The sequence below is a fragment of the Melanostigma gelatinosum genome (genome assembly GCF_949748355.1).
Source record: "Melanostigma gelatinosum genome assembly, chromosome: 19".
Taxonomy (NCBI): domain Eukaryota; kingdom Metazoa; phylum Chordata; class Actinopteri; order Perciformes; family Zoarcidae; genus Melanostigma; species Melanostigma gelatinosum.
This window is the reverse complement of record NC_136652.1, coordinates 7,807,617-7,820,939: the sequence shown is the minus strand read 5'-3', so window position 1 is coordinate 7,820,939 and position 13,323 is coordinate 7,807,617. Positions and strand designations below refer to the sequence as shown.

Below are 13,323 nucleotides of genomic sequence, written 5' to 3'. Positions count from 1 at the left end.
GTGGTTGCTACCATATTACTGTGATAGTTTAGCATCCGGTTTGACTTCGCTGGGATGGTACATGATCGTTTCCGTCCTGGTTCAGTGAGAGCAAGATTATATCGCCTATTAGTTTTGAGCACATGCTCGCTTTGGAATGTCTACAAGCTCCCTCGGAGATCTAAGGCTTTCTAAGACTGTTTAAATGGCAGCTACAATGAGATATGAGGCCGGTTTTACGGCTGAACCTTAACGAATGCACACATGCATGCTGTGCCAGCACCGTGTTACATATGATTATATCAGCACTGGGTGTGTATGTTTTTAAGACATTCTTGTTCTGTAGTGGACTTCAGAAATGTCAACATGCAGGCAATAAAGTTGCACCTACATGCGCGTACAGTGCAGATAGCCCTGGGTGTCTATTTCAGCCGGCTGCTTTCACATCCAGCATCGGCACTGGCTGTGCTTCAGCCAGTGTAGTGTTTGTGTAAGAGAGAGCGGTTTCCTCAGGCCAGCACTGTGAGAGAAGTCTAAAACACAATAAATGGCAGCTCTTTATTCATGAGACAGGATGTAAGGACGTTTCCTGGAAAGAGGTTATGTCCGTTTGGTCATTATTATAGGGACAATAAGAATTTCCTCGCAAATAAGCTGCACCCAAGTGCATTCAAAATAATACATCGGAGGTATATGATTTGAATACATTCCATAGAATTAACACCACAAACAGAGACCTTTCAATGAAATTTGTTGGGAAACAGCGTTATTGAAGTCGGTAGCAGTGCACAGAAGTAAGTGAAGGAGGTTTGAAAAACAGGTCAGCGAATGACGAAAACAAACCCTCTTTTCTTGACGTCACACAACCTGCTGACACACTGCACTTCCTGGCTCTCAGCCAGTGTTGCTTCTGTTCTCCCGTGACGACTGTTTTTGTAACATTGTAAAAATAATCATCACGGAACATTTTTAGCAACAGGTAACAGGTTTTCATATGCATGTAAACATTAACGTACTGAATGTAGTTAACAGTTTGTAAAATGCACATCGTGGACTCATTGTCTCTCGCTCTCTCTCTTGAACAGGACTTGGAGTTCCACGGCGTGATGCGGTTCTACTTCCAGGACCGCGTTGCCGGAAACTTCGCCACCAAGTGCATCAGAGTGTCGAGCACCGCGACAACACAGGACGTCATTGAGACGCTCGCCGAGAAGTTCAGACCCGACATGCGGATGCTGTCCTCGCCAAGATACTCGCTGTATGAGGTCCACGTCAGTGGAGGTGAGTCCCATAAACTGGGGATAAGACGAGAGATATCTTAACAATTCAGTGTTTCAATGTTAGGAATAATAATACTACGACATGGTGGACTCTCCGATGAACTGGTGTGTGTCTTTGTGTGTGCGTGTGTTAGAAGAGCGTCAGCTGGACCTGGACGAGAAGCCTCTAGTCGTTCAGCTGAACTGGAACAAAGACGACAGAGAAGGGCGCTTTGTCCTGAAGAACGAGAACGACATCCTCCCTAAGGTCGGCTGCTTGAGCACCAAATGCACCTAAAGCTACTGGCAACATACCTCATCTAGCATATCTGGATACATGTTGGTATTTGGAGACATTTTTGTGTACTTGATTGGACAAATGCAGACCTCATGTTGAGATGTTTCCTGCAGTACAATCGAGTGAAATATTTAATTTGACGTGTAAGATGATTAAAGAAAATCTTCTTTTCCTCATTCAGTTTGTTCATACATTCAGAAATGCGTACGTCATTACCAACTGAAGCCGGCTTCCCTTGCAGTCTCTTAAGAGCACCTCATTAACGCTTCTTCCCCTCTCTGCCAGAAGAGTCAGAGTAATGGTCCAGAGAAGGACGGCGTGATCCAGAACTTCAAGAGGACTTTATCCAAGAAGGAGAAGAAGAAGGAAAAGAAGAGGGAGAAGGAGTTCGCCCGGATCCCCGATGGAGACGAGCAGGCGCTCACCCGGGAGGACGGGTAAGACTCACTCGCTCATCCATCTTACTGTCTTGCCCTTATACACCCTCTCAGCCCTTGGAGAGGATCTAGTTTTTTTATTTTTATAATGCCAAGAAAAGCACAGAAAGCTCCAAAAGAGGAAAGATTTAATATTTTACCTTTCTGTTTCTCCATCTATCTTATTTCCCCTCACCTATTCTGTCTTCTCCCCACGTCGTCATCCCCCCCTCCCCCTCGCCCCTGTGGTTTAGGGAAATCAGTCGCCTGGCGGCAGAGGTTTACAAGGACATGCCGGAGACCAGCTTTACCAGGACCATCTCCAACCCAGAGGTGGTGATGAAGAGGAGACGCCAGCAGAAACTGGAGAAACGCATGCAGGAGTTCATGAGCAGTGACGGGAGGCCCGACTCAGGTACTTGAACTGTTTGTGGAGCCTCTAATGACCCCTTTAACAAGACAAACAACACACACACACGTGTATCCAGCACATTTCCTTCATGCATGGTGCTCAGTAGCTATCAGACGAAAAAAAACAAGCCAATGACATCACCGTACATCCCTGGGACAGAACAGTGTCGAGGCATGGATCCAGATAAGGGAATGAAGAAACATTCCCTGGAGCTTAATTGGATTCTTTATTATGAAATGTAGGAAAAGTCTTCAACACTTCCTCTAACTGGCTGTGTGCCCCGATGCAGCACGTCGGCCGTAGTCGAAGGAGTGATGAAGAGCATGGTGATTTCTTTGTGAGAGCTTCTCTGCAGAGATTGGTGAACTTGTTATAAGGACAGCCATCTCTGCTGCGCCTCTGAGTTAAATACATAACGGCCTGCCAAGACAAGAGAGCACTTAAGCAATCTGAGACACATAGGAGTAACATCATTTTCTTTGATGAGGCAAAAAAAGTGTAACTGTTCAGCCTGGTTCTAGAGCTTTTATTAGATTTGGTGGTGTCCAGGGGTTGGAGACACAGTTGACCAGAGTACAGTAGATTAATAGTCGGGATGTCATCGTCCTATCGAGCCACATTAATGAAAAGTAGCAACAGAAAAATGCAGATACGGTTGGATGAGATTGATGCAGTTGTACAGGCTTTTGTAAGCAGACTTTATCTCACTGAAGTGGAAGGATTCTCTGTGCTGAACCTGGAATGAACAAGTAGCACCCAGCTAACAGCATCCCGACTATGTAGCACAGCGTTGGTGGAAATGACAGGGATGCCTCACAGCAGTAGGAGCCAAAAGACTGATCAGGATTTAGGGAACGATAAGTGGAGCCATATCGGAAAAAAACCTCCCAGAGTGAATATGACATCATGCAAAGATTCAGAGTTGTTTGGCTTGAGAACAAGTCCCGATGTCCTCGTGTGACTTCAAGAAAACCTCATGTGAACCCCAGAGAAATTCTGCAGAGCGACTCGAACATTGTGCAGCGTGACGGAGCTCCAGAAATCTACCATGGAAGAAGCTGAGGTGTTCTGCAGTTGTAATCACCACCAGTACTGCTACTTTTTTATCATCAGCGGGTCCACAGAAGACCATATGTCTGTGGGGACGTCTCAAGCTGACATGTTGACCCACACCAAAATAAATATGTCCACGTTGAATGAATGAACACAAACACGCTGGCTGGTTCGGGTGACTCACACATTACCAATCATTCTGCCAGACAGACAGATGGACCAGTGAACCCGACTCTAAAAACTGCTTTAACCACCGTCCACGCACACGGTGGGACAGGGTGGCTTGCGGTTAGACAATGACGTTGTCACAGCAGTAACTGCTATTTTAAACGAGCTCATTTTGTGTAATTGCCTCTGAAAAACTCCCGCGTGCGTTGCTGAAGACTCCCATGTGGGTTTTACGAAGGTGATCATTTCTCGTTGACACATCACGGTCACGCGGCTGCGCGTGTCTCCGGATGAAAGTGTGGTGCATTAAATACATTTTACGAGCGCTACAGTAACTGCCCTCCATCTACTGGTTCTATTTTTTATTTTTATTTTTTTAAAGGAAAATGTACTTTACAGCACTTTAACTTTCCTGTTCTGTGTATTCATGTCATATATTCAAGTCGGTGCGCCTTCACGGAAACGTGTTGGGTTCTATGTCCAGAGGGACGTTTCCCGAAGAACTGATCATTACCGTTATTGATTGGCATGGATGGCGTTCGAGCTGAGGAAGACATATTTTTATCCAGAGTCAGTGTTCAGTAGTAGTAGACACACGGCCTGCTTGGACAAGCAGACATGAGTACCAGCACGGGAGCAAAGCAATGTACTGCTTTGGATGTGGACAGCAGCAACACGTGTATATATAAGCCACCTAAGAAATCAATATCAGTTCAAGTGTATGCTATATTTACAATATCGCGGCTTCAGTTTCCCCGTCGCACAGCATTTGTTAGAAGGGTGCATTTACCAACAACGTATGCGTGTCGTTCTTTCCTGCAGGGGGCACTTTACGGATATACGCTGACAGTCTGAAGCCCAACATCCCATATAAGACCATCCTGCTCTCCACAAGAGACACGGCCGACTTTGCCGTGGTGGAGGCGCTGGAGAAGTACGGGCTGGAGAAGGAGAACCCCAGAGAGTACTGCATCGCCCGGGTAACCACGTTTATCTCACTGACCTCATCTTAAAAACACCAAAGCACAAACCAAAACCATCACATTTGTTCTCTTCCCGTACAAATTAAACACTTTCAGGAAAACCTGGCTTTAGGAATCTGCAAGTTTTGTCCTTTTAAAAAAATTTGTGACCTGCAAGCCCCTCCAGCTGCAGTGGATACCGTTCAAGATCACTTTGAGTATACTGTACGTATTTGATCGCAGCACCTTATTTGTCATCATCTGACAAGCAGAAATTCACAAGGGAGTGTAGTGCTGACCACTGCCCACTTCTTAACACCTACACCGTCCTAGTTCTCCACTAAACACAACCTCGATCTTCCTATCTCATCAATAAACACATCTCCATCATCCGTCTCCCTTCTGAGAGGCTCTTTGCAGAGGACAGCCAAGGTCATACACACACACACCTACACACACACACACACACACACCTAAACACATATACACACAAGCACACACACATGATGCACACACTCTTCACCGGACTGGCAGATTGAGACAGAATGCTGCTTGGCACTAAAACCTTTGGGAGGAATGCAATTGCTTTCAGACTGAGTGCTATAGCAGCAGCAGATGCTCTGTCTACGTTTGTATGCGTCTGTATTTTGGTTGTGTGTCCGTGGCGGTGAACTTGGCGGCCCTCTTCACAGCCTCTCCAATATCTATCCTCTCAGATGGACTCTGGCTATGGCCAATCATATGAAATAACTGCTGCGCCCACAGCCAATACAGTGGAAGACTCTCCTGGGACTACACACACGCATGCACACGCGTGCGCACACACACACGCACTGTTGATAGTCCGTAGCAATTTGCTGAAGAGACTAAAGGACAGGAAAAGTCCATTAGGTTAGTGAGCATGAGGAACCAGCACTAGTATTCTAGCTAGCAGCATGTCAGCTCGTGTGTGTGTGTTTTTTTTGGGGGGGAGGGGGATGTTAGCTGAGATGAGACTGAACTGGATGTAGGACAGCTGTAGACTACAGTCTGCAGAACTGCAATATTTACAAAGCCTGAGAACAGCATCATTTCATTAGGGAGGGGAGACTTATATCTTTGTTCTCAGACCAGTTCATGCTGTTTGTAATGACTCATCATGACAACTTAAAAATGTGTGTTCTGCCATATAGGAGTCATCTCATTTAAATCCAGTACATACTGTATACTTCACACAATCCAATGTGTTGAATTAGGTTTAGTCATCTTATTAATCAACACAGCTTTAACTAAGAATCTTGATCTGTAAATCGTATCATCTTTTAGACACATTATTTCATTTACAGACGTGCTCATACTATGAGCGACAATCTACGTCGTTGCAGTTGCCACTCGTTGGCGTAGTTGCGTTGTTAAATAGCACTGGGAACATTTACATACACAATGACACAAATCTTTTTCGCTACCTTTGTGTTTTATGAGGCAAATACCTTGAATATGGGTAAAAAAAAGTTGTGTTTTCCTGGAATATTTGCTGTCACTGACAGTAGAACACATCTACAGAGTCACTGGCACAATTGGCTGTATGTATTTGCTTGAGGTGACTGATTTGTTTTCTGTGTTTTCTTCGCAGCAAGATGATAAGTCGGGCAAGGAGGCGATTCTGGACGATTCCGAGTGTCCACTGCAGATCTTCAGGGACTGGCCTGCTGACAGAGGTCACACACACACACACACACACACTTGGAAACATGCTCTCTCTCCGACACACACCTCACAAAAATTCTATGAGCGTTCTCCCAAGTTCAGTTGCTCTTCTCTTGCCTGCTACCGCCCCCTACTGCTGCTTTGCAGCTATTACAACTGTCAGTAGCTCCTCACCTCTTCAGTCCTGTTGACGAAAAAGACGACATTTCACTGTGACAAGCAAAAGCTTTTTTTTGTTATGCCGTATATCAGGATCGCTCGTGTTCCAGCTGAAGAAGAGACCCCCCGACCACCAAGGGAGGAAGGGAAGGAAAGTAGACGACAAAGGCCTGCAAAGGAAGGACGGCAGCAGCAGCTCACTGCCGCCAGAGAAACTGCCTTACTTGGTGGAGCTGAGCCCAGGTAGAACCACAACACACCACACCCTCATGTCTGCCCCTGTATCTGCGGCGTCTTGGGTCTAGAATCCATCAGTCGCTACCCGGAGGAGCGCTGCTGCTGCGACAGGTAGCGGCCAGCAGGCAGCAGGGTAGCTGCAGTAGATAACATTCAGGGTTACTCGTGCTAATGTGAGTAAATCACCTGTGTTCTGTGGTTTCTGTTCCTTCCAGCACAGGATTTCCTCACTCTATAAAAACCACGAAGCAGCTCTTAGAATCAGCTAAATTTACCTGCAGATGACGGTGTATGCTACCTCTGCTTCACGCTTCACTTCCATTCCACACCCCAAATTTGATATGGATCAAGTTCTATGCAGTTTTATTTTTCAGCTTGAAGTATAGCTCTGTAATAACAATCCAATGCAGAGTTCTGCTGGATTTAAGTGTCCACGGAAAAATGTCTGCATTCCAAATCCTGCACCAGAAATGTAAATATAGTGACCCAGTTGAACAGGATGAATATGCCAGAATCCTGGAGGTACAGTTGACAGACTGTTTTATGAACACTGACTGAATAAAGAAAAAAGTCCTCTGAACCTCAAGGAGGTTCCAGGTTTTTTAAATACCCGTCACATTTTTCTCTCTGTGGCCTGGTTTTTCTCTGCGATATATAAGTCCTGCACTTCTATGGAAACGGCACGATCATGGCTAGAAGTGGGTAGAACTAAAATATGTATTTTGTGCAGTACAACACAGTTATAATGCCATAAAGCAATGTCTGAATTAGAAGTAGACTGGGTAGGTTGAGAGGCTTGGAGTGCAACAAAAGGTGAGTCGCTACAACAAAACCCCTGGAATGCAGTGAGGAAATGCCAGTATGGAGACACCAGTGTAATGCTTAAAAAAACATCCAAATCTACCGGGGCATCTTGGGAAACGACAGCTTCACCTTGCTAAATGCGACCAGCACTAACAGCTTGTTTCTTGCTACTGATCCCCCCCCCCCCTCTCTCTTGAGCTCCTGTTTGTCTGTCATATGCCTTATGTCACATGTGTCAAACTCAAGGCCCACGGGCCGAATCCGGCCCGCCACGTCTTTTTATGTGGCCGGCGAATCCCCCAGCAATAAAAAAAAAAGATTATTATTATTATTTTTTTTTTGGAAAAATAATTAAGTTAGACTTGAAAATAAAAGTATCCCCATGGTCGAAATTATGAGATAGAAAGTTGAAATTATGAGATAGCATGTTGTCTGTGTACCGACAGTAAAACTATCACAACAGGTGGACAGGAGAGGCAACAGCCCGAAAAGAGGTTTTCCAACGATTGAAAAAGATCGACAAATAATCCCAAAATGTCCACGAAGAGAAAAATTGATGCAAAGGGAAGAAAATGTAATGAAAGATGGGAAAGCGAATACATGTTTGTGCTTCAAGGAGAACAACGGGTCTGTCTTCTGTGTTATGAGGCGTGTCGGTGATGAAGGATACAATTCACGTCGGCATTTTGACACCAAACACGGAGCTAAATTTAGCCTCCAAGAAAAACATCAAACTGTCCAAGAATTAAAAGGCAGACTGCAATCACAGCAGAATATATTTACACAGCTACAGCCCAGTGCATGCTGAAGGTATGTGTGCAGTGCTCCGACCAGATACAGACTTTTACAAATGTCAGTTTGTGAAGAAACACCATCGCAGACCGAGTTCATGAACTAGCAGAAATCTAACAACATAGCAGCTAAGAGACGAGCAGGTACTTGTGTTTCTAATTAACTGTTGATGAAAGCACAGACAACACGGATACATCATCTATCCATGTTCATCAGACCTGACTCTGTGAGGAGCTCTTGGATGTAGCTGCCATGCACAGGACGACGACAGGGAGGAACATTAGTGATGCAGAGAGGTGACACAAACAGCTTTGAACAAAGTTATTGTAATAACTTGTTTGATATTTGTCTTTGTTATTTTCTTTAATAGTTTTATCTTTGATAGAGTAATGTGGGTTTCTTAACCCTCAATTAAAATGATTCATGTTATAATAACAGAAATGTGTTTAAATATCATTTTACATTTATATAACTGCATGTACAGTATTTGTACACTTGAATAAACAATAATCAAATGCAGAGAGAGTTATTTAACAATATGTTAGGGAGAAGTTAGTTATACAGTCTTACAGTTACAACCGGCCCTTTGAGGGCGACCGTGATGCTGATGTGGTCCAGAGTGGAAATGAGTTTGACACCCCTGCCATATGTCATTAACTTATTTGGGCTGATGGTGACCCAAACACTTCTCACCAGTAAACTGTAGTGCTGAGGCGGTGTAGGGGAAACCAGTGGGTCTGGTCCAAGGATATACTAGCACATCTACATCATTCCCTGTCAGGTTGATCACATTATGTGGAAAAGATGAGACATTGATTTGGTGGCTCTCCTAAATAATGGGTGCTGGGAGTGTGTGTGTGTGTGGGTGGGTGGGGTCCTGCCTTCTTGACAACCAATTTAGATCAGTGCAGTGGCTTTGATTAGTGCGTTTAAGGCTGTAAAGGAATGATTGCAGCTTCGGTTACCTGCAGCTCAATCCACCATATTGATTTAGAACGGTGGTTTAACTGATGTGCAGATCTTTGTTTAAGGTATCGCGTTAATAGGTTTGGTTTTTTTGGATAAATTTAGGTTATTCTTCAAAGTTAATTTAGGATTAGGACATACTGTCTGGTACAATAGTATTGCATTATAACTAAAAAGTAGACAGTGAAAGGTGCTCAGGGGGTGTGTGTGTGTGTGTGTCTATGCTTGTATGCCGCCATCCAAATAATGGGTTAACAAGGTAATGCTGCATTTTCACCCACTGCTATGCGTCTGTTTTCTTTCCCACCTTCTTATGGCATGGTGTGTGTGTTTGTGTGTGTGTGTGTGGGGTCTTGTGCATGTGTCCTTCTTTCTCCGCACCTGCCTGCCTGTTTGCCTAGGGCGAGGGAATCACTATGCCTACTACGCCTATCGGCACCACGAAGGTAAAATAATGCACCACACCTCCTCTGTGTCTGTTGCAATGGCTGATGGGATTGAAGTTAGCGTCGCCCTGGTTAGCTGGACAACCGCAATTGTATTTTGTATTTTTGAAACAAGCTCTGTGGTGGCAAAGCAAGATACTCTTCACAAAAAACGCTTTTGAGTTTTTTTTTTTAAAAGCGTGAATGCAGTTGCCAGAAGTACGAAGCTAAGATTAGGCTGTGAGTGAACTACACCACGGTCACACGACTTAATGTCACCACCGCTGAGATAAAGGCGGACTTTTAGTCTCATTTAGCCACTGGTTGGCAACCCATCTTTCATAAAAGCTCCAGAATCCCAAGAAGGGTATTTACTGACGTGTTTTATGTCGTAGAACAAAACGTTAATGTGTCTGAAGCTTGTGTTAACTACAGAGCTTATTTCATGCATCAAACCAAAAACACATTTAAGAAACACATTGACCCTGAGACGAGGGAACCAAAAGTGTAAAAAATTGCTGACTCATTCCTGCAGCACTCTGTAGCTACAGCTATTAGCAATTTAGATGTAAGACCTCAGTTCCTTTTATTATGTCAGTTTAAAGTATTTTTTTGACATTTTGGAATAACTGCTGAGTTAGTTGAGAGGATTCAAACACTCAAATGTGCGATAAATATGAAGCGACGGCCGCTTAGCTTAGCAAAAAGACTCGAAACGCGGAAATAGCTAGCTACCAAGGGTAGCAACATCCACCTATGCTAAGCTAAAACAAGCCACCCGGCTGCTGGCTTTAGCTTCGTGTTTACCGTATGGACACAAGAGTGGTATCAATGTTGTCATCTAGCGCTCAGCGAGAAAGCAAATAAGTGAATTTCCAACATAACAAAGTAGCCAGTTTCTACTTAAACCTCATTAAATCACTGTAAAGGCCAAGCTGTCCTGGTAGCCATGTCATATTAGCTTTTATCTGTATTATTTTTAGAAGTTGGTTCTGAGGTTTTTCTGATACCCTTTCATTTTTACCCCAGAATTTCTTTTCCTCCCCCAGAGCAGCCAATGTTTCCCCCTTTTTCTTTGGTGAACTAATATGCCGCTTTGCTTTTTACTAAACTCGTAATTACTAACAATCAATAATTGCTCTGCAGCACAACCAGCCCACCCACAGTTTATTTTTGCCACTTTAGCAGTGCATAACCCACTGTAGTCCAATCTGTATTGGCTCTTTCCTGTCAGCTGTGTGTGGACAGTTGATGTATGAGTGTGTGAGGCTGATTGTGTATACTAGTTTCCTTGTGATGTGAGGAGATGCCCGGTGCTAAATGTGAGCGCTTGAATGTGTTTGTTCGCGCGTCTAGACGGGTCTGACTCCCGGGACAAACCAAAGCTGTACCGGCTTCAGCACAGCATCACCGAGGTGGGCTCAGACTGCACAGAGGACGGAGCCATCCAGGTAACTACGTCACAACACAACGCTGGCAGTTCAGTCAATGCGAGTGAATAAAGAGTGCATTCTCCTCACTTTTTGGGTGGCGAATTACAAACACATTTTTGTCCAAATTAACATTTTGTTAATACTGGAGGTTAGAGTGAGTATAACAGCAAATCATCAACATTTACAGACACGTATTACTGGACATGGATCATATTAACATACGTTTACAAACACGGTGTTCTTGTTTATCCATGTATGTTATGACTGACAAAGGGCTCTTATTTGCCCTTCCAGTCTTTGAAAAATCCCCTCCTCCTTTCCCCCACCCCAGATGGCACATGGGTAAGACAACAAACGCCATACTTGCGACCCATAAATGATAATGTTAGATCTGTGTAGATCTCTACAAATTTATCTGCAATATGCCAGTCATTTGTATATGCGACGCTAACCACCATTCGCATGAGAAACTGGGCCGCTGGCACTGGAGAAAAATAATCACAGCTTACATTTTTATCTTTGTGGTATGTACACAAGTCAAGCGAAACACAAAGGACATGTAATCAGATTTCTTTGCAAAAATAAACTTAAAATTTCAATTTGACTTAAAAGCTCCTGATGTAGTTCTTTGTGGTGACGTACATGCACCATTGTTTTTCTCCAGCTGCTCGGCCCGGGGATCCTGCCCCATCACTGCAACCTCATGCACAGTGAAGGCATGGTGACCGTGACGCCTCACGGCCCGGATGCCGACACCTTCGTCGACGGGCAGCGGGTCAACGAGACCACGGTGCTGCGTTCGGGCTCCACCCTCCAGTTTGGTTCTGCGCACGTCTTTAAGTTTGTGGACCCGATGTTCGACCAAGGAGTGAAGAGAGAACCAGCCGCCACGATGAGGAGCCGACACAAGTCAGGGTGAGGGCAAGGAGGCGGTCTTCACCTATAACGCACCGTTACTATTGTTCTCTTTCCCCCCTATTCTCCCTCTCATCCTCTCGACTCACTGTTTTCTCAAGTTTGTCAACATAAAAAAAAAAGAAGAGGGTGTCGCTGTAGATGAAGGGAGGAGAGGATGAGGGTTGGAGTTGGTGGGAAGAGCAAGAGAGATGAAGGGAAAGGAAAAGAGGGAGGAGGGAAGTCTTGGGGTTGGACCAACGGGGAGAATGAGGAAATGAGAGGAGAGTAAGAGCGGAGGTCTAGGGTTATGGCAGGCGGGCTGCCCTCTAATCTGATCAACATGGCGTTGGGTGTGGCCTCCTGCTCGCTGTCGTTTCACACACTTAACAGGAGCCAGAAAGAGGGAGCACACCAGATAAGAGAAGGGAGCATGTGAGCTGGCTATGGATGAGTGAGAAACAAGAAAGAGGTTTTGAATCAGAATTGAATGGCCCTTTAATGACTCAATGGATGACTAACACAGCAAGAAAGAGAGGTGTGTATTGTAAGTAAGTGACGCCGTGTTTCTGCATGAATTGGTTCTTACAAATGATCCAAGACTAGAAACATTCTGGTTTCTCTTGTGTAGCTGGTCCTGTGTAGTTTTAAAGTAGTTTGAGTCCTACCATATAACTTTCTGAAGTGTTTTCTAATGTTTTTAACATATTTAAAGTTTAAATCCGTAAAGTGTAAATTGTCTGAAGTTTGGTTGTTTGTGTGTTCAGTAGCGAGTTGGACGGACACACAATGACAGTGTTTGGGTTAGTGTTTAAATCAAGAGAGTGTTTGACTTATTTTTAAAACCACAAATTGAATAATGACATGCGGTTAATCATACATTTAACTGTGCGGTCTGTAACAGGGCTCTGCCTCAGTGTTCCTCGGAGGGTTTGAGACTCCATTGCATTCCAGCCAAAGGCCCCGTCAGGTGACTTTGATTAGCACCTTCAGCCAGGAGGAAGATGTAATCCGCAGGAAGGAAAAAACCTGCAGGCTCCGTTTCCTGTGAACTTTCCTTGTGTTTGGTCTTGTTTTGTTACCTTTTACTAATATGTTGTATTCAAACTATTCATTTCAGCTATACATTGGCACACCGTCACATTTCTTTCTGTTTTGGCGCTGGCAGCATACTTTTAATGAGACCAGATGGGTTACTACGCTAATTTAATTGTTTGTCGGTTTGTTTTAATTGAAATGTTGTGTGGGGACAGAAAGCTTTACTCCATGCTTTATACTACTTTCCAGCCTTTTACAACAGATGCATCAGATCAGTCATGGAGGTGTGTGGTATATTCTCTACTGACAGCTAGGTGCCACACTCAGTTTAAGTAGATAGCT

The 13,323-nt window shown here is 44.4% G+C and overlaps 1 protein-coding gene across 9 annotated transcripts in view; it reads left to right on the top strand.

The window, feature by feature from the left end:
- afdna (afadin, adherens junction formation factor a) overlaps window positions 1-13,323 on the top strand; it is a 99,395-nt gene that overhangs the window by 27,676 nt on the left and 58,396 nt on the right. For 5 of the 9 annotated variants that reach the window (XM_079290963.1, XM_079290962.1, XM_079290967.1 and 2 more), the window contains exons 2-11: window positions 1,065-1,260; window positions 1,394-1,506; window positions 1,822-1,973; window positions 2,207-2,367; window positions 4,408-4,565; window positions 6,160-6,244; window positions 6,486-6,635; window positions 10,973-11,067; window positions 11,344-11,391; window positions 11,714-11,964. In XM_079290963.1, coding sequence (XP_079147089.1) covers window positions 1,065-1,260; window positions 1,394-1,506; window positions 1,822-1,973; window positions 2,207-2,367; window positions 4,408-4,565; window positions 6,160-6,244; window positions 6,486-6,635; window positions 10,973-11,067; window positions 11,344-11,391; window positions 11,714-11,964 — 1,409 coding nt within the window. The remainder of the gene's footprint in view (window positions 1-1,064; window positions 1,261-1,393; window positions 1,507-1,821; window positions 1,974-2,206; window positions 2,368-4,407; window positions 4,566-6,159; window positions 6,245-6,485; window positions 6,636-10,972; window positions 11,068-11,343; window positions 11,392-11,713; window positions 11,965-13,323) is intronic. The other 4 variants (XM_079290965.1, XM_079290964.1, XM_079290960.1 and 1 more) reach the window with 3 other exon arrangements.